Genomic DNA, 20,593 nt, shown 5'->3' with positions numbered 1-20,593 from the left:
CAAGTTAAGTGTTTCTTGATTCTAAGTTTGCCTATATGTACTATGAAGCTGGTCGAGCCTCATTCCAACCACTGCCATGAGCCCAAGGAGTGAGTTTAGTGTGAACTTTATTAAGAAATACCTTCCAATTTTCAAAGTACTATAAAATATACTAATTAAATTTCCCTCTCTATTATGCAGAATTATGCTGTGCTTGCAGAAATAAAGTGCTTTGCTTTAGTAACTGCAGCTGGCTGCAACTCCTTGCACCCAACAGTCCGGCACTGATATAAGGCCCAGACTTACAGCGCTGTTCCTTAATGTTGAGGATGCTTCTCCAGGCTCCAAGGGTGGGCTTCTCCTGCCATGTTCTCCTGGCTGGTCTCTGCTTCTTTGCTCAGTAGTCAGAGGAAGTCTTCGGTGACTGCACTGGCTCAGAACCTGGATCCACACAGGGTATTGTAGTCTAACAACAGGGCACATGGATCATACCAATGCTTCTAGTGGTTGCAGTTTACAGTCTTAACTTTTTTTAAATAGGTTCTTTTTTTTTTCCAAATAGCTGCCATGCTCGTGCCATCTTCCTCAGTCTAGTCAAATTAGGTTTAGGCTGGAGGGAGAAGAATTAGGAAGCACAAGTCATAACCGAGTTAGTAAGTTTCAGTGTTTTCATACTCTTTGCCCTAATATAGTCATTACCAAGTTAATATCTAATTCAAAGTCCCACCTGACTTTCAACAGGATCCAATTTAATAACAATAAAGCACAGTAATAGCAAAAGGGAGGAGTAATGATTTTTTTTCAAATTTAAATGTAACCTGATTTAAATATAATTTAAATGTAACCTTGTCTAGTGGAAGGCACTTCCACTCATGACAACTAGATTATCTTTAAGGTCCCTTCCAACCCAAATCATTCTGTGATTTTATAGTAAATGTTGCTATTCCTGTGCTTTATCCCCATTTTATAGCATCTTAAACTTTGGGAAAGTAAGCATTTGTTTAATCAGCATCTTTGCCACTAGCAGAATTTCAGAATTTCCATGTTTTCCAAATTTTGCACTTGAAAACTGCAAACACTTTAAGTGTATGCTTAACCTTAAGGACACTATTCAACTCAGTGTGACTGTTCAAATAATACATGGTAAGATCCTTGGTAAAATGTTTACAGGACAGATAGCTTATGTACTGAAGTTTCATTTTATTGATAACAGTATGTAATAAGTCAAGCAATATAAGGCCAGCAGTGATGTTTTCAAACTGGAGGATCCTAGTTCTAACACACACATGATGTGCCTCTGATAATCCAGGACACGCATTACCAGAGGTGTGTCCCCCACACAGTACCTGTTTTTCTTGCTGTAAATGTTCTATGTCTGCAAGAGGCAGCATTGAAGGTCTCCCATGAGCACACTGGAAGGGTAGCTTACAAGATGACAAAGCTTCAATAAGCCTGCAGCTCTCCTCCAAAGTCAAATGCTCATTAAACTTAATAGCTCCTGAAAAAGAGACACATTTTTGCCCCTGCTGCCAAAGAGGACTCCACTTCCTTCTACAGCTGTGATTTTCAGTGAAAACAAGCCATCTCCCAAAGATTAGCTGAGAGGTTGTGAAGGCAACCCAAAGGCTGCAGTATGGCAGACTTAGGGCTTAACAATTAATTAAAGAGTCTGCTGTATAAGGAGGTCAGCTTTCCATGGCTTAAACTTTCAGGTAGTCCAAGTCTGATGGACGGTAAGATTATTACATTTTAGTGTTTCAGGTAACATTGCAAGAGGCAAAGTGGGGGGGTTTTGTGTGTGTATGTGTTACAGCTGAAGTTGGAAACAGTTCACAGATCAAGAAGTATTAAACCAAGACAACAGTTAATAACAGTTACATAGGCTTTAGTAGTTCTCTGTGGCTGCCACAGACATGAATCACCTCCGAGACCAAGTGGTAGCCCTGGCACTAAGTCTTTTCTCACAAGTGAACATTAAAAGGCAACAAGAGGAAATTCAAACAGAACATTAGGGAGTTATTTCAGAGGTGTTTGCAAACTTTAGCCTTCACAGATGCACAAGACCATCTGCAATATGTTTTCAGCCGTTGGACTTTTTTAGACACAAAAACCCAAAACATATTGACTGCCAATTGTAAACTGAGACCCTGTTGAGAAAACAGATACTTCTGGTTCACGTTCGCCCTTTCAGCGTGATCCTGTTGATACTGTATATGGCACGGGAATTGCAACAAGAGGCTGGAGATAGTGCTGCCTACACCAGTAAGGCCTGCTCAATGCCAGGTGCTGGAAAGCAACAGTTCCCTGAGATGTAAATTTTTACTCCTTCCAAAAGTGCTTGAAATGTTGCAGACACACTTAAACTATCACTATGGATACTTAAATTAAAAATTTGGAAAGAGTGGCTAAGTGTTCTTTTCTGCTTGCTTTCAAGCAGATTCCAGCACCTTCCCCCTTGGCTCATCACAGAGCTGTCATTTGAATGGTTTAAAGCTCACACAGATGAATGCATCTCAGAAGTGTATGTTTCACATGAAGGTTGGAAAGTATGTTAGGCCCATACATGAATAAATTGGGGAGTATTGCTTATCTCTCAGTGTTGTCCATGAGCATTGTCTCCTCTTCCTTAAGAAATACAGTCTTTAACCCTGCAATAACTGCAAACACATCCAAACACTGCCCTAGGGAGAATGTTGTGTAGAGAGAAAGGTTTGGGGAAAAAAAAAAAAAAAAAAAAGATAATGAAAGAAAAGTACAGTTTTCCTACCATGACAGGCCTGAGAAGCTAACACCTTCAGAAACGTCAGAGGCAGTGTCCCTCGTGCTCCTCCTCTTGTGGTCTGCACTAGCTAAAAGCAGTAAGGGAACATCAAGTTACGTTCCATTTAATATGAGAAAAAGAACTGTAGCACAAAGGAGACTAAAAATGAGGAAAAGCTATGGGATTAGCTCGTCCATTCTCTCATTTGAAGCTCAATATGCTCCCATTTAATTCACACAGTAAACTTTGGATTGTTACAGTCAACTCACCTCAACTTGTTCTTGAATAAGCTCCTAGAAAAAAAAAAGAAAGGTAATATCATCAGTTGCAATTTTTTCTCTTCTATCCCCCTACCCTATTTTGTTAACATCTGTGTATGATTTACTGTGTGACTGCCAGAATCAGAAAAAGTGATACTGTTGGTAGTACACTGACCAGAGTGTGAAAGATCTAGGTGGAAGTCCTGACCTCCCACTGCAAGTAATCACTTCAGGAGTTTCTCCCTCAAAACTGCAGAACATGTGAAACTGGTTTTAAGCCTCACTGCCCATGTAGAGATTTCATGGAAACAAATTTAATACTGCTGATGCATAAATATTATTTGTTAGGACTTATTCATTTTACTGTTCCTCTATTTGATAATTTCTCTATTCCTTCTAGGATTTACTGTCCAATTGAGCATCCATGTGTAGTAAACTGTTGAAATATCTTTGCTATATAGTTTTTCTTCAGCTTCTTCACTAGTCCAAGTCTGAAACAGTCTTTTATCATTTCAGTTATAGTTCAGTGATTTCAGTTTTGGGACTATTTAGCTACTAAAAGGGACGGCACTCACATTTGCCAGGGGACTTCATTGTCTCCTTCATAACAGAGATCCTGTAATACCCTGGGCCTGAATACAGAACAACACCCACTATCATAACTTTACCCATATCCACAGCTGACCTCCACAATACTTTTAGTGACAGGTTGTCTTTTGCGTCGTAATTCATTGGCTTCTCTTTCTATAAAACACATTGGCACTTTCCTCACGAGAATCAAGGAGTTGTTTGTCTCAGGAAATGATAATTCAAGACCCAAGTCCTCCAAATTTTTGTAGCAGCATCTGAAGGAAAAAAACCCAACAGAAATAAGACATCAACCACTGTATCTATGACTCCACAGCACATGTAAATATTTCTGTAGTCCACATATATGGTTTCCTGATGTCATATCCTGTAGCAATTTCCCATCTCAAAATCCATGCCTCATCAGACTCCAAGTAATTTTGTCCTTTCAGCTTGCATTCAGACATGTCTTTCACTCCAATCAATTGTGCATTTTTCATGTTCCACAACCTCAAGATCTAAGAATTCCTGTATTGTGTGAAGAGAGGCTTTATTTCTAAATCTATAAATCTGCCTTTTCTGAAGATGCACAAGTTGTCTGGTTCAACACACAAACATTCTAAATACTGAAATTACACAGCATTAAGACTACTTTAAGTCTAATCTAAAAGAACTGTGATTTCAATTGACATGTATTAGCAAATATTTAAAATGGAAAAAATATCATAAGAAATCTATGACGGTTTAATGAACTTTTTATCCTGTTAAGCAAAGAGGACACAGGAAAGAACAACCTCTAGTTAATTATGACATGTGTCAGCCTGTGGATGGAAAAGTACACACAAAAATGAGACTTCACAGACAGATGAGAGCTTATCTTCAAAATGAAAACAACTGTAACAATATATGCTTTATTAATTCAGGGAATATTCACTTAAAACAAAGGTGGTAAAGGTTAGTTCTAGACAAGAAATTCTTTGAAAAAAAAATGGAAGAAGCAAATCTAAACTTACCTAAATCAATCATCAGAATAGTACAATTATTAGCCTCCATATGAACATGGCTTGTGAAATTCTACTCAAAGAAAGAAGACATGTATAGCCTTCAGCAAGTACACAGAAAGACAAAAATGTTTGGATATTAGGAAAACGTTTTTCATTAAAAGAATGATAAAGTACTGGAATGGTCTGCCCAGGGAGGTGGTGCAGTTATCATTCCTGGATGTGTTTAAACAAAAGACTGGATGTGGCATTCGGTGCCATACCTCCATACCTCTAGTTGAGGTGTTAGGGCATGGGTTGGACTCAATGAGGTCTCTTCCAAACTAGCCATTCTGTGATTCTGTGAAAAAGCCCATTTTGAATGAAATGACAAAATCTCAGCAGCTATTGAAGTAAATTGGGCTTTTTTTTTTTTTTTTTTTAATTATTATTAAGAGAAAAAATAAAGAAGGAAGTTCAAGAGAGTCAACAGAACAATGCATTGCTACAATGCTTAGTAGACAAATAACGGAACCAAAGCTGCAGGTGAACAATTAAATTGCAAGCATAGCTGAAGTGAAAGGTCTTTTAGACAATTTAATTTTCTTACACCAAACTTTACCACAGAATACAGTCATAGTCTGACAGTAACAATAACAACAGAATTTAGATTTTCATATAATAGTTTTATTTCATAACTTTTTAGTAATGATAGTCTCACAGAGCAATTGCAAAGGGATGAACTGCTAACCGACTGAAAAATTATTAAGTCACACAATAAAACTAGTAGTAAGCCAGCACGGGTAGGCTTCTTGCTGAAAATCACAACTAGCATCCCTCTGTGCTGATTATTCAACCAGTCTCCTTAGAAGGAACACATGCCTTTTTGATTTACTTCCTTACTAATTTTTGTAGAATGTTTCTGATTTACCTGATGAAAAAAAGCAGCTCTCAGAATTTATTAGCTCTTTCAAAAATCTTTTAATGCCACCACTTAAAAGTGGATAAAAAAGGAAATGCAAAAGGTTGTCATGGATAGAGAAGCAACATCTATTATGATTTAGAGACTATGGATGCAAGATATGCTGGCAACAGATGGTCAGCGTTCAACACGAGTCCTGATCTGTATCCTCATGATTTGTTATTAATGATGTGGAAAAGAAGAAGCATGGTCAAGCAAACAAATTTGTAGAGAACACAAAATTATTTAGGTCAGCTGACCAGAGACAAAGTTGAACTCAATCAGAATTTAAAACAAGTAGAAAAATGAAGAATTAAATCAGTAGGATGAATGAAAAATGGGCAGAAAAAATGAATTTACTGTGCCTAAAGACAAATAAATAGAAATTATCAGAAGTAATTTAATCTGTTTCTACTTTTGACTGGCTTCTACACAAACAACACAAATTCAAAAAATAACCCCCACTGCTCTGTTTCTTTGTCATGACCATCCACAGACAAGCAGCTCATGCAAGCAGCAGTAGCCAAAAAAGCAGACAAAATATCAAGTGTGGATATAATAAACAGAAAATATGGGCACAGCTGCAAAGCTACTGTATGAATCAATGGGATTCTCTCACTTGGTATATTGTATTCAATTTTAGCCATCCATTCTCTAAAGCAGAGCTATTAGAAATGAAAGACATTCACAGATGAGTGCAAAAATAAACCAGTTGAACAAGAGGCATTACAGATATTGTGACGTTAGCAACAACATCATTGAGAGGTGGGAACAACAAAGGCATCTAAATATTACTGAACTATGAACAACACTAAGCAAGTGTATCCCTGTAATAGGCAAGAATCTTAATAAGGACTGAATCAGCAGCTGTTGAGCTTGCCATAGGAATCACACACACACAAAAAGAACAGTAATGAGGTAGTACTGATGCAACTTCATCTGAAAATTCAGAACAATGCACTGAAAAAAACCTCACAAATGCGTGTGGCAGGTGACAGACAGGGATTTGGAGGAAAAGAAAGTTTGATAAGTGTCCAGTAAGTCTTCAACAGTCCAACAATAAATCTGTATCTAAACTCTTGAAGTACAAAAATATCCTAATTGTAGCTAGGTCACCATTCTGAAACATTTGGGAAACAGTGTTCATTAGTTACTCTTGGCAATCACCTGGGAAAAAGGAATGTATTTTTGAAGGATTCACAATACAGACTTTCCTTGCCCCGTTCTCCTCTTCTCAAAAAGTGCCTGTAAAGTCAGTACCCAGGCCAACACTCTGGGCACTGCACTCCTCTCTGCACTCCCAAGTCCTCAGCCCCAGACAGGAGGAACTGTTGGAAGCTGCTTTGGCAGTCTTCTGGCCCACACATGAAGATTTACTTTCCCAGGGAAATCAGAGCACATTGCAAAGGCACAGAAATGGCACACCCCAGGGTTTTGTCCTGAGATGTTGTAACAACGTGCCTAAGAAGCATATCTATTTCCCTCAGTACAGAAAGAGCCAACTGGGCTCTGCTCAGGAAAGAATCAACAACTTTTCTCCTGAATTTCATGGTAACCTGGCAATACATAGAAATCTTCCTGGTCAACAGAACCATCCCCAAAAACTGAGAGCTATTTGTCACTACTAACCGTAGAAATCTTCTTTGCTCTTCTGTAACTTCAATCTCTAAAGGAGGAGAGATGGACGATGACAGTATTTTCTTCTTGCCACATGCTGCAGCTTCCTTCTCATAGGAATCTGTGAATGAAACATTTAGAAGTATCCCTCTTAAAATATTTACGGAGACATTACCCTTAGTGACCCTCTGGTTTGGCATGTAATCCCCTGCTTGGATTAACAAGTGACCACAGAATGCCTTGTCTTGAAACTTGTGGAGGACTGGGAATGTCACAAACCAGACATCCAGTCTCTGGGGAAGGGTTGGTTAATGCTACTTTGTTTTTTCCCACCAGTTCCAAAAAAGAGTCACCCTAAATAGCAAAAAAACCTACTGATATATTTGGTTCAACTCAGAGAGAACAATTTTTCCACAGAAAAGTCAGATATAAATGGAGTTAAAATACAATTCATTAAGCATTTCTCCCTTCAGTCTTTACCTTTTTTCAGTACCTGACCAGAAGGAGCAGAGTTCCTGGAACACTCTGCAGGAACTGTGCACTGTTTGTTGATGTAAGAGAAGGTCAATGATTTTTAAGTGCTTGATGGATGGCTATTGTGCTTTTTAACACTGAAACCAATGGCTAATGAGCTTACACAGAAGACTATTATCCCTTTGCAAACAGTCACACTGTGGAAATTTTAGGCTTTAAACATAGTATTCAGCTAAAAAGGAACCAAATGAACTAGGCTCTTTACTCAGCATCCCATGTCTTATTCTTCACTGTATAACAACCACACAAACTTAGTGATGTCGTTCTATTTCCTCTTCATTGTTTTTCCTATCAGTCTTCCTGCTCTTTCATTATGTCAGGACTATTTTGGTTCAATAGTTCTGTGGGTAGGGAGTATATCTTTTATTTTTGGAAAGCCTGTAAGAATTTTCAGCTGCTAATATTATGACAGCTACAGATACTGAATGTCTGCACTCTTATAGGGATCAGGATAAAGATGACAAATGGATATCCTATTGGTTCTGTACATCCCACAGAGCTCATCTGTACTTTTCTGTGCACTGATTATCTTTGTTTCTTAGACCTCACCTGCAATCAGCTGCTCCAAGCGGATCCGTTCATGAGCTGCATGTTGGTCCACCAAAATCAAGAGGTTTCCATCTAAAAATGTAGCACAACAGATGAGAAATAGGCAACTTTGTACCAGACAACTGCACAAGTCAGGAAGAATAACTACTTCCCAGAGGCCACATTTAGAAGATAAGTATCAGCTTGTTTCACAGAAACAAAGTGAGGAGGAGGCTGTGTTGGCAGAACATAAAGTTACTAGAGAACAGAAATTCAGTGGTCCAAAAGGGTGGTTAAATTAGGAAATTAAATTGACTCAGAAAGTCTTGTCTATTGACATCTTCATCTAAATTCAGAATGAGAGCTGAGGTCACCCACAAACTGTTCTGTTTGACAGTCTTTTAAAATGTTACAAAAACCACTGATTTTGAATGCCTTTTTTGTACAGCTTCAGAGAGCTTCAACAATGAATATGTCCAGACACTGTGAACAGAGCCTGAAAGATATTAGTAATTTGAGTACAATCTATTTTTATAACATTAATCTGAAGGCAGTAGGAACACTCAACGATGTCCAAAATAAAGATAAAGAAGATCCAAGAAATCTCAAGCAAAGACTAAGATTTTCCTCTACCAACAATATCATCCCAAGGCAAGAAGAGATTACAAATAGGACAGTGCTCCCTCTGCAGTCCACTTGACAGCCACCTCAATTTCATGCTATTAACCAGTCTTACCTGACTTTTTTTCCATTCCATCCCTAGTGTTAATTAAACAAGCGATAAATTTATTGTCCACTTGCTGAAGAACCTGTAAGATACTCACAGAACTCATTACAGAGCAGTAAAGTTATTTTTAAAATTAAGGCAAACAAAAGAAACAACAATCAAAATGGATCAAGACCAACAAATAGCCAGTAGGACAACTAGAGGAGCGGAAACCACATCTTTCCTAACCCACAAGGTCTAGCAAAACTAGACTGAGAAGCTATATAGTTATTCTTTATAAATACAGTGGGAAACTAAATATGGAAAAGGCAGAAATTACTTAAGCTAAAAGGTAATACTGGCAGAAGGTCAAATGACCATTAAATGGTCATGAATCAGTTTAGTCTAGATCTAAGAGAAAGTTTCAAAATATTAAAAAAAAAAAATCTGGATAAACTTTTTCAAAGATAGTAGTAAGGGCATGAGCACTAACTGTTCTAAGGTGAATTAAATGGTAACGCAGAAACCTCCTTGAGTTGGGAATGAAAGCTGTGCACAGTGACCCCGAGTAATTGATTTGTTGATATCACCAAAAGTGAATGTTAACAACATTTTTTAACCTGCTAGTTGTCTGCAGAAGAAAGGAAGCAATTTTTCCCTTCATTTTTTGATGTAGAATTTTCCTCTGTGACTTGATTCCACTTTCCCCTCAAGCATCAGAAATCAACCAGAGCAACAGGCAATACCCAGATGAAGTGCACAATGCTTTCCATATCTTATTGTTAGATTGCAAACATCTAGATACAGTGTTATGGAGGAATTTCTCCCAATGTCACATAGACAGCTCACCCTGAATTCTCTGTTTCACAACATGTGCATTGTTCACCTGGTAGCTAAAAATTAATGGATGACTATTTCTTTGCAGGGATGCAAGACTAATGATTCTTTTTACTCCTTTCCTGTTGCATGATGCAATATTTTCTGCTTTTGATCTTTTGTAGAGATTTTCAAAATTGCTATAGGGTACTGAAGGCAGTATTTAACTTTTTCAGAGATAGGAAGTAGTAATTTCCTCTAGTTTTGCCTTCTTAAAAGCATAGAAAGGAAAACACGACACAGGTACTCACAGAAACGTTCAGTAAGTTTTAAAGAACAGTTCTTATTATGAGAAAATAGACAAATGGTACCTTCCATTCTCCATCTTTTCCCTCTTTTCTTTGCGAAACATAACCCATTCACTACAGTAACTTTATTTACTCCTGTTATTCATGAACTCACAACATAAGGAAGGGGATCATTTGGATCCTTGTCCACCCTGGACATGAGCATTACCATGCCTCACACGGTCAGAACCTGCAATCTCAAAGTCAGCAGACTGACTGTGTAAGAGTACAGCTGGACCTGTAAGCCTTTTGTCACTGGGATGCAAGAGAGGGAAAGAATCCACTCTGGCATTTCTACCCAAGCAAACCATCAAATATGTAAATTGAAGACATATATTTACATTAGCTTTTAAGCTAACACTCTAAGTGTTTGATTAAAAAAACACTGGAACAGTAAAAGTTGATGTTATTATGCCATTTTAAAAAATCACTTTTAAGGACAGACATAAATCTTAGAGTGCAATTGCAAGTTTTTCCATTAAATTTTGGATCTGATTTTGAAATCACTCTGCTATGGAATTAAATTTCTAAGGTGAACCAAAAAGGAAGATATAGGACACAGATTTAAGAGAAATATGCACATAAGAAAATGGCTACAAGAAATATAAAATCTGTACTTTGAACTATCATTTAGTTAATACTGTTTCTAAGCAGCAGTAACAGGGCTATCTCTCGATTTTGAGGTAATCATACTAGTCAAGTAATTTTAGAGTCACTTGCAGATAGCTCATTAATCATGAGATGATACTAAGACTTGGCATGGCACACACGTCTGCAGGTATTACACATGACCAAGAATTCTGTTAGTGCTTGTGAAAATTAGGAGTAGGAACCGTTTTCCTGGATATTTCTTTCCTACCAGGTAGAAACATCAGCAAATCCCATCTGCTGAGTGGGAATTTGGGGGTGAAAGCTAGTAAGAGATGATATTGTACCTGCATTGAATGAACCATGTCTTTGGTGAAGCGATAAGGATACAAGATATTGTGAATTTTCACAGCCAGACTGTCGGCCTGACCGCTGGTAACATCAACTGCAATCTGTAAAAACAGGATTCCACATCAAGGAAAGGCCCAATGATAGGGCAAAAATACCGCAAACACACAGAGCAAATACTTCAAATGAACCAACTTTAATAAAAACTGGAAATAACTACGCATTTCACAAACCAAGCTTTCTACACAAGAATAACGCCAACTAAAAACATCATCTGGCAATTCCTCTGCTTCTATCCACGTGTACCTTTCCCATCTGGCTATAACCTGCTAATTTCAAAGTGAAATTGTGTCCAGCTGATTCCAAGTACCTATCAAAAGCTGAAGTTAATTATCAGCCTACGTGAGCTCTCAGGGGATAGCATTACAAAGGATGTATTACCCTGGAATGAGTCAGAGCACACGTCACTGCAAGGACTGAACAGAACTGTTCCCTTCCAGAAACTCACCAGCAGGTGGTTTGCAACTCCATGCCTATTGTTTGCAGGTGGAAATGGTTACATACATATGTTTACACACACAAAACATGAGGATTAAAGATAATGCTACCTCATGACAGCAAAGGAAGTTTTTCTAAAAGCTCCAACATTGTTTCCCTCTCACATGCTGTAATCTTGCCAGGCTTTAAAAACAGCTATGGTGAAATACATTTTTAAGACCTGTTCAAACCTGGGTTATTTTATCCCTGTCCACAAAGCAGACAGACACTATATTACAATTTTGTCATTGGATAACTTTTAATTTTGAGATTATTATCTCCGAAGAGGGAAAGGCAGTTTACAATGTTTTGGTTTTGAAATTATGTAAAGTGAAATGATAGCCTGATACCTGCTTCTCTTTGAATAAATCCACGACAATGACTTGCATCTAAACCATCTATAAAAACCGAAACTGCCAGGTCCATAGTGTAATATATCTCTGGATAACTTATACGCAACAACCAGTATGTTTGCAATTTTAGACCCAATGTCAGAAAATAACAAAAATCTAAAATTATTCCTATTTCAGCATGAGATGCAAGGTAATACTCACCTCTGGGCAGGGAACAAAAACAGGATTATCCCATTCCAAAAGCAATGAATGGAGAGAGTTCCCTTCAGCGTCTAGGAAAGAACACATAGATAATACAGGGACTACCACCATCTGTGAGTAGAATGGTCACTGGGTACCTCAACCTCACACAAGCACTATTTCATTTTTTTCCTTCATAAAAAGGGGAGAGTGTACAAATAAATAATGGAACATGGCACTAGGCTTCTGTACTGTCTGCTTAAACTAGGAAGGACAATGTGCATCTTTCTGACTCCTAAAAATGCTGCAGCACAATCCAATAAGCCTGGAAAAGGGGTGAAGGGATGGTAGGGAAAGAAAGACCTGTTTAGCTACCCACTCCCTCTGGACAAAGTTACATACCAAAAAGATTATTTCATCCTTTCCACCACAAAAAAAAAAAAAAAAAAAAGTGCAAGGATTGAAGCTATTTTTCACATTCCAAGGCTGGAATGAGTACAAAGAAGGGAGTAGGTAATTATTCTTTAAACTCATGACATAATTCAACAAAGAACTGGGTATTTCATCCTGTAAATAAGTATCCTTTAACCTGCCTTCAACCCGAATTTTTTTTTCCCCAGTTCTAGATCTGACTCACACAGTCCCATTGTTAACAGACCTTGAGTAATTCTGGGTTCCTGTTGGGACATCTGGGAGAATTCTTTGATTTGTTTTTACCACAGAACACTGTGTCCTGGAAAGCTGGCCCTACCTCTCAGATTCTGGCTTGCCTGAGTCTTCTCTTTTTGAGGTCTAGGAAGGAAGGGAAGCACAATCTCACTTCTAAAGGGATGGCATCTGAACTGAAACCCTAAACAAAAAAATAAATTTACTGCTGCATAATCAGCAGCATGCAAAATTATTAAAAGCGATACAATTATTATATTCTTATAAAGGAGCGTGTGCTTAGCCCTGTAAAATTTTGAGTATCCCACAGATTTTGTAACCTAATATTGAGAAATAACAACGCATGTAAAAAGCTGAGAATTATCAGACATACATGCCTCGGGAAATGTAAAAATATTACCAAGGTTTCTGCAGGACTGTATTTAAAAATTGGCTTCTGCTTTAAACTTGTAAGAATTTTTTCTAGAATTGGTGCAATCGGAAGTGTTTTCCCCAAAGAAAAAGGGTGCATATAGTAGTCTATCAGAGATCAAAACACTGTTGAATTCCCTCTGTTAAGGAGTGGCAAAAGTGTCAGTCTATCACCATTCCTATCAATACTTAATACAGTTATCAGGAATTTGTAAAACTGAAAACTCCAAGTCAGTGAGCCCACATGTGATAACAGTTAGTCCAACAATATGTTCCCACCCACCCAGAAATGATTTAATATTACAAACTTGTATTGTTATCAAGAGTATTAAGAAAGGTGGCTCAGATTTCCAGTACTTTGGTAAACATTTCACCCTTCCTTTGGTACAATTCAGTCTTTTATTCTTTGTGAAATAATAATGAATTAATAAAGTTCCTTTCTACCAAGAAATTAAGGGCGTGCATTCAGGAAAAGAGGCACAGTGATAAAGCCAAAGAAAACCAGCTGTGTGCTGATAAGCTCAGCGTGAAAAGGCTGTATAAAATCTTAGGCCAGTCCATAGACTCCTGACTGCTGGATCCACTCCAGTGAGGAGTAGTGACCCTGGCGACTGAGAATCCTTTCGAGAATCCAAACTAGCAACCCAACACTGGAGAGTAACTCAGCATCCTATTGTCACAAAACCCAGAGGAGAGGACAAAGTGGTCTGATGTAGCTCCTGGTAAACTATGGCAAATTGAAGAATGCTGCCTAATGCAGACTCTGACAGACTTTTATAGCTGTTGACATGAAAAGACAGTATCTCTCAGGTTCACAGAAGAATCTATCATCTGTATCAACTTAAGTCCAGTATTTTACACATGTAATAGACAAAGAGTCATCTCCCTGATTTTTCTTGAAGGGAAAATCCTTGTTCAAAATACACATTGTTCATAAAATTAGGATTTACTTGCTCCAAGGCTTGTGAGACTTCAGACTTGGCAGAGATACTATTAATATGATTCTTCTGACAAGTAACATCAGAAAAGGTGCTGAGGATAATAATACATATGCTTCATGCAGGCAAACCCCATACAGTTATCATATCTGAGCATTCATTCTCACTTGCCTCAGTTAGATCACGAATATATACCAGTGTAATGGCAGAGCACAACGTAAGGAACAAAAATTGCAAATATAACTGGCATAACAACAAAGACCAGGTTGAGCTAGGATAGTTTCCCACTACAAATGCATTGTTCAAAAAGGCATCCAATGGTGAAACGAAGTTTGATAAATTTTCCAGTAGCAATCAGTTTAATCAGTATGAAGATGACTGGGTCTGGCCTACAAAATCTAACATCTGAGCACGTGGCTTGTGGCTGGAAAAGATGACAGACAGCCACTGCTGTCATGAAAAAGAGGATATGGATTATTCTTACCTACTTCCACCTATTGCTAAGCAGTGTAGCTTCCCCAGAATTGTGTATGAGATGCTATTCTTAGGGGCTATGAAATTCTATGTCAACACCATGGGGTTACTGACACTGCTCTAAAAAGCAAAATGAAAGCATACAAGTGAAGAAATCATTCTGCCCCTGGGTCTTAACAGCAGTCCAAAACAGCACTCAGCATTAAGAGATGTGAATGCTGCATCGGGACACAGTTAGGTTTATTCCTATGGCTGAAAGGAACAAACATCCTCTGCCTCAAAAACATGAAAGAACATGTTTGTTGAACTTTGAAAACCTAAGACCTATAGGACCTAGCCACAGCTCAAACACCCTGTGAAGGTTTGGGAGGTCCAACTCTCAACCTAAGAAAAGAATAAAATCAGTCATCTCCTCAAAGAACAGACAGTTTAAAAAGACTGGCACTACAGATACAACGGAGAATGAAACCAAGGCTAAGGCTAAGAACAGTGCCATGGGAGGTAAAAAGATGCAATACAACATGTCTTCAAAGCCTACAGACTGTACATCATCTGAAAGCCTAAGAGTACATGAGGTATTATCTCTCTAAACATGAATGCATTTTCCAACATTTTGGACAGAAGGTCAAGTTCTACATCTCAGGGCTTTGGCTGGTTACTAAAGAGTGCTGTGGGCAATAAAATTGGTACACCACAGAAACTAAAATGTTAGTCAAGGCATGTATATTTGCACTTGCAAGTTTTACTTAATAAAAACTTGCATCAAGTTTTCTTCAATGGAACACAATAAATACTAAAAACTCTTGGCATCAATTATTACACGTAAAAGGGAATAGCTCAACAACTGAAACACTTACTGCAGCAGTGTTTCTGACTGGTGACAAACAAGGAATTAACAGACAAAAATGGAACAAACCAAAGGCCACGACATTCGATTAGACAAATTTTTTCATGATAACTATCTAGAAAGAAGTCCAAACTACTTTTTCAAAACAAATTATGCAGTAGAAAATAAAGTCTACGCAGAGAATGGCTGCATCTTCACTCATAACATCTGCCTATAGACAGAATGAAGAACAACTTGAGAACACAGATATATCCCTTGAAGGGAAAAATTATCAAAGACAGTACTAGACAGACAAACTAGATTAGAAAGATACAGAAAGTCAAAACCCAACAGACAGATCAGGGAAGACTCATGAACACTGTGTCCCTGAAAAAATAATACAATGCAGGGTTCTTCCAGTAGTGGAAAAGGTCCACCATCGAAAGAGCGACAATGCTGTACAACATCTGCTACAAAGTGTGAAAGAACAGCCTGCCTTCTAAAACCCATGGACAGGAGACTACACATTCTCAATGAATTAGGTGTTTTATTCATCTTTCAAGGGTTGCTTTAAATTTTGTATGCAGTTTGAAAAAATACCTTTTTAATATAAGGCTCTCTTTAACATTCTTCGAAACATAACTGTTTAGGACAAAATGGTAAAAAACATGGTACTCTTCTGGTACACTTACTTTGAAGTATATTTCTCATTTTATATGTGACAACAATTATATGTAACTGCTATCACAGAGAATGTCATGATGCCCAGTGAAAACTGGGCAGCAATCTGTTAATTGACATGATGCTGACATTTCTTTTTACCATTTTAATAAAAATGATCTTTTAAAATCTTTACTGTTAATGTTTTACTGTCTCCATAGTTCCCAACCCTTTCTTGTTTTCCATGCAGCTATTACCTAAAAGCCAGTGACTAAAAACTCTCAGGTGCAGCCAGCAAGATCACTTCATGCACCTAGAAGAACAGTTTTCCTCATACCATTTTTAAAACAACCACCCATCTTACCATTCTCTGAAACAACATTCACAGCCATTGTTGTAATATCTTGGATACAGGCAGTCTGAAATCCTTCACTAGGAGGAGTGCCGTAGGTGCTGAGTCCAGTTGCTTTATTGATGTATACTGTCTTACCCGATAAAGCATCAAAATCTTGCAGCCAGACAGAGCACGAATCATTCCTGGGACTGCCTGTGCTTGTGTTGTCAGCAGAGAATTCCAAGTTCCTTTGTAAGGTCACATGGGGAACCTCAGTATCTTTCATATTTTGTTCTGAGGATTCACCTATTTTATTTTTATCTTTACAGCTGATGTTAGTACAATCATTTTTAGCAGTTAATGATAAAACACTGCCTGAAGAGACTGTGTACTCTCCTATACTGCTGAGTGGCGATGAGCTGACAGGACTCTTCATAGACTCTGCTATCACACCATCTGATTGTGAGCACGCAGCCTCCTTAGAAATGCTGGACTTACAATTCCTCACTTTTTCCACTGAGGATTTATACGTTTGACAAGCATTATACAAAAAATTACTATTTGAGGATTCAAGATCAAAGGAATGGCCATCTTTGCAATTTGAATCTGTTTGGAACTGTTCAGCAAGTTGTTCTACTTCTTTGTGATCAGTTTTCATTCTGGACAGTTTAGATGATAAAGATTCCGGAGATCTTTTACAACTTGTATTTTTGTTACTAACCAGAGAGTAATCAGACAAGGTCAAAGGACTCTGACAAAGGGCTCGTTTGTCATGTGACATTTCTCCACTACAAAATAAAGTCTTTTCCAAGGAACCAAAACCTTGGCTAATGTTATTAGAATGTGTATCTTCTGCAGGTGGATTTGCACAACTGATGAAGTTATCATGATTGTCATTCCCGCTCTTTGAAAAGTCACAGTTATTTTCTGAATTAAGAACTGGGAGACTGCATTCACTTCGCTCTGACGTCGGTGCTGGTAGTGTAGACTTAACTCTCCCATAATATCTCCTGAACTTTTCTAATGATCCCAACTGTGTGAACAAGCTCAGTTTCTTAGAGGGCTGAGGTCTTGGCACAGCTATTTGCCTTCTAGTGTGTTTGATAACGATTTTCTTGTGAGGAATACCCGAAGAAGTTGCCAGCGGCACTTCTGTATTATACAGTGTTTCATAAGGTCTTTTACTAGTAGCAGTAGGCATAGCTATCTCCTCCCTCACCTGATGTGACAAAGGTTTGTTCTCACTACCATCAGCCATGCACACTTCTCTGGTAAAAGCTCTATATTCTTTATTAGTATTACTGGAAATACCCTTAGCATTTGAAAACTGAATCCCACTCACTTTTTGGTCAAAAATATCCTTGGCACTGACAGGGCCAGGCCTACACTGTGTGTTTAATGCAAGATTTGTTTCTGTTTGTTCACAGTCACGTGGGGGCTCATTTTGCACAACACTTTTTATAAGGCCTGTAAGGCTCAACTTCAACGGTATTGAACTAACAGCCTCTCTTCTGGCGTCATCTTTCACTTCAGCTGTTTCCTTGTTTCTTCTTGCATTACACAGTCTCATTAATGAACTTCCAGAAACAGTTTCAGGTCCTGCTGCTGTTTCAGTTGGGTTTTCTCTCTCAGGCAGTAACTGAATATCCTTATTTAAGAGACAGACTTTTTTGCTTTCCTGTATTACTTGACCTTGCTGGCTGCTCACATCTTTTATATTATTCTCTGAACAATCCCTTAGGTCACCACAACCATCTACTTCTCTTATTTCTGATCTGGTCCCTCCACTGAAAGAAGAATGAAGATGTTCTGAAGGTTTCAGATGAGTATCAGATACTTTTTGGGAACTGTCACTGTATTTTGGTTTCTGTTCTGAGGTATTTGATTTAATTATATCAGAAACTGTGTCATCTTTGCTTGGCAATGAAATCTCTGCTTTATTGTTCCTACATGGATCAGATGATGCAGCAGTGCTCTGAACTGGGGCATTTTCAGTTTCCTGTACATTTTTACTTGATTGTATAAGACTTGAACTTTTCTTTCCAGTAATGGATTTCCTCTTGACATCTTTTGATTGCAAGGCACACATTTCATAAGAATCCACAATTTCATTACATGCTTTGTTAAAACTTTCTTGGATGCTCTTCTTGTCAAGAATTGAAGGCTTCAGAACTGGAGCGTTATGCAAACGAAAGTCATTATGCTCATTAAATTCTCTGATGTCCTCACTACATGGTTCAATAAATAAATGCTCCCGTTTCAAAAATATTTTCACTCCTTCCTCTATGCAAGTTAGAAGAACATCCCAGTTCTGGAACTCAATCAGAGTCTTTGCCGGTTCCAGGCACACATCATAGTCACTGTATGCACAGGTTACATTGAGGATAAAGATCCCGTACAACTCTGGCCCACAGCGATGGCGACCAGGACTTGAATTAGCCTGTCGGTTTGCAGGGACACTTTTTGCCTTGCAAATCACACTTTCTTTTCTTAATAAAAAATCAATTAGTTTATGTAATCTTGTTTTTAAAACAAGCCTTCTGTTCACATACAAGAACTGCATATTCTTATTGTAATGTCCCTCAGTACTGATAAAACCAGTTATCTCAAATCCACCAGACTTGTGTTTTATTTCTCGCAACTTCTGGGATCTGCCCAGTCCATAAATTTGACAAAACCGAGAGTATACATCTCTTGTCTTAGGGAGCTGAAGCACCATAGAACAAGAAACATCGTTTCGTAAAGAAAAGGAGACAGAAGGATGCATTAGTGAAACAGCCTCTACCTTCTGTCTCACTCTCTCAATTTCCAACACAGGATCCATACACTTTCTCCTCACTGGCAACTGATAGAACAGATTGCACACGGTGACTGTAGTTCCGCCACTGGGTCTACTCGATTCAGCTTCACATACTTCCAGTGCTTGCCCATTGTGAAACAATTTCATAAATGTTTTTGCTGTCCTGCTGGTCTTAGATGAGATTTCCACTACACTGGCCATGTTGGCTATACTTGCCAAAGCCTCTCCTCTAAAGCCATAGAAAGTCAGGTTCTCCAAGTCTCTCACCGAGCCGCACTTGCTGGTAAAGTAGCGCTTTCCAATAGCCTTTAAGTCCTCTTTCCCCATCCCAGAGCCATTGTCCACCACCTGGATCTTAGAAGCTTCCAAATCCACCCTGATAGCTACACACGTTGCTTTGGCATCAATGCTATTGAGGACAAGCTCCTCAACACACTGTCCGAATGAGTTAACAGTGACTCCAGAACGCAGCCTGGCTCGCACGTCTTCCACCAAACATTTGATCATGTCAAAATCTAATAGATTACAAACCCAGGAAACTTCAGAAAGCTCACTGCTCCATGTTCCTTAAAACACTGAGAGAAAAGGGGAAAAAAAATTAAAGAAATACAAAATAAAGACCTGAAAATACATTCATTTATTTCATTCACTCTCATACATACACTTTTCTTAGTTTTCTTGGCATTCAGAGGCTTTTTCTGTGACTACTTTCATGCTCAGGCTCTGACTAGACATTGTCAGTGCCTTCAGGGCAGATGGCCAGAGTCTGAGTCAAAGCACCTTACTAATAACGTGCTGTGTTCTCAAACTTAGCATATCCAAATCACATTCCCACCGTACGAGGCAAAACTCAAAGGACCTGCAAGCAAAAGGTTTCTACTGCAATTTTCATCAGAATTATGGAGTAAATATCACCAAGAACTGGGCAGAAAGCTGCTTTTCTCCTACTTTTACCTCTACGTCCCCACAAAAAATTCAGTGCTTCGTCCTGGTAAAATAGCATCTGCTGCTACTTAAGCAGGAAAGGAGTAAAGCAGGCTTGGCAATGGGTGTCAGGCAAAGAGCAAGCTGTTTATACGAAAGAGAAACTACAGTTTTCAAGTCCTTGGCGCCTACTGGTTTCCTAGCGGCATTCAAGGGGCCTGCTAGCCGTGCCTGGGGACCCGGCGCCGCCGCTGTGACAGGTCTCCCGAGGCTCCCTGGCCCCGGGGGCTGAGGAGGGCAGCGCGGACCCGCGGCTCAGCTGGCCACCACACGCTGGTCGTGCCCTCCCCTCACAGCCGGAGAACCCTCTGCTTCCTCTTCCCGGCCGCCCCGGACCCCGCTCCCGCGTCCCGCCCTCGTCCCCTCAGCACCCACCGCACCGGGGCGGCCCCGCAACGGCGAGACGGCGCCGCGCCGCCGGGCCCCTCGCGCGGGGCG

General features: G+C 39.0%; 1 protein-coding gene across 2 annotated transcripts; it reads right to left on the bottom strand.

The window, feature by feature from the left end:
• Nucleotides 1-90: 90 nt before the first annotated feature.
• MLH3 (mutL homolog 3) lies at nucleotides 91-20,555 on the bottom strand. Of its 2 annotated transcripts, XM_040068431.2 has the most exons (12): nucleotides 20,536-20,555; nucleotides 16,402-19,746; nucleotides 12,084-12,154; nucleotides 10,992-11,096; nucleotides 8,924-8,996; nucleotides 8,209-8,280; nucleotides 7,138-7,246; nucleotides 3,686-3,845; nucleotides 3,010-3,033; nucleotides 2,747-2,828; nucleotides 1,326-1,477; nucleotides 91-589 (listed from the first exon to the last, which is right to left on the bottom strand). In XM_040068431.2, the coding sequence occupies exons 2-12, from the start codon at nucleotides 19,676-19,678 to the stop codon at nucleotides 512-514; spliced, it is 4,203 nt and encodes a 1,400-aa protein (XP_039924365.1). In that variant the 5' UTR covers nucleotides 19,679-19,746; nucleotides 20,536-20,555; the 3' UTR covers nucleotides 91-511. The 2 variants fall into 2 exon arrangements, with proteins under 2 accessions (XP_039924365.1, XP_058277161.1); XM_058421178.1 differs by lacking the exons at nucleotides 91-589; nucleotides 1,326-1,477; nucleotides 2,747-2,828; ... (5 more) ...; nucleotides 10,992-11,096; nucleotides 12,084-12,154 and adding an exon at nucleotides 12,581-12,912.
• Between the last annotated feature and the right edge of the window lie 38 nt (nucleotides 20,556-20,593).

Source organism: Hirundo rustica, chromosome 6 (assembly GCF_015227805.2).
Source record: "Hirundo rustica isolate bHirRus1 chromosome 6, bHirRus1.pri.v3, whole genome shotgun sequence".
NCBI lineage: Eukaryota > Metazoa > Chordata > Aves > Passeriformes > Hirundinidae > Hirundo > Hirundo rustica.
Note: the sequence above shows the minus strand (reverse complement) of the source record. Positions and strands in the feature narration are given on the sequence as shown.

Excerpts from the sequence above, each read along its gene's own strand:
- MLH3 (XM_040068431.2), bottom strand. The coding sequence starts at position 19,678 with ATGATCAAATGTTTGGTGGAAGACGTGCGAGCCAGGCTGCGTTCTGGA. Across the intron at positions 7,247-8,208 it reads CTTGGAGCAGCTGATTGCAG|ATTCCTATGAGAAGGAAGCT; the intron begins GTGAGGTCTAAG and ends TTTCATTCACAG. Across the intron at positions 3,846-7,137 it reads GAGCAAAGAAGATTTCTACG|ATGCTGCTACAAAAATTTGG; the intron begins GTTAGTAGTGAC and ends TTTTTCCTTCAG.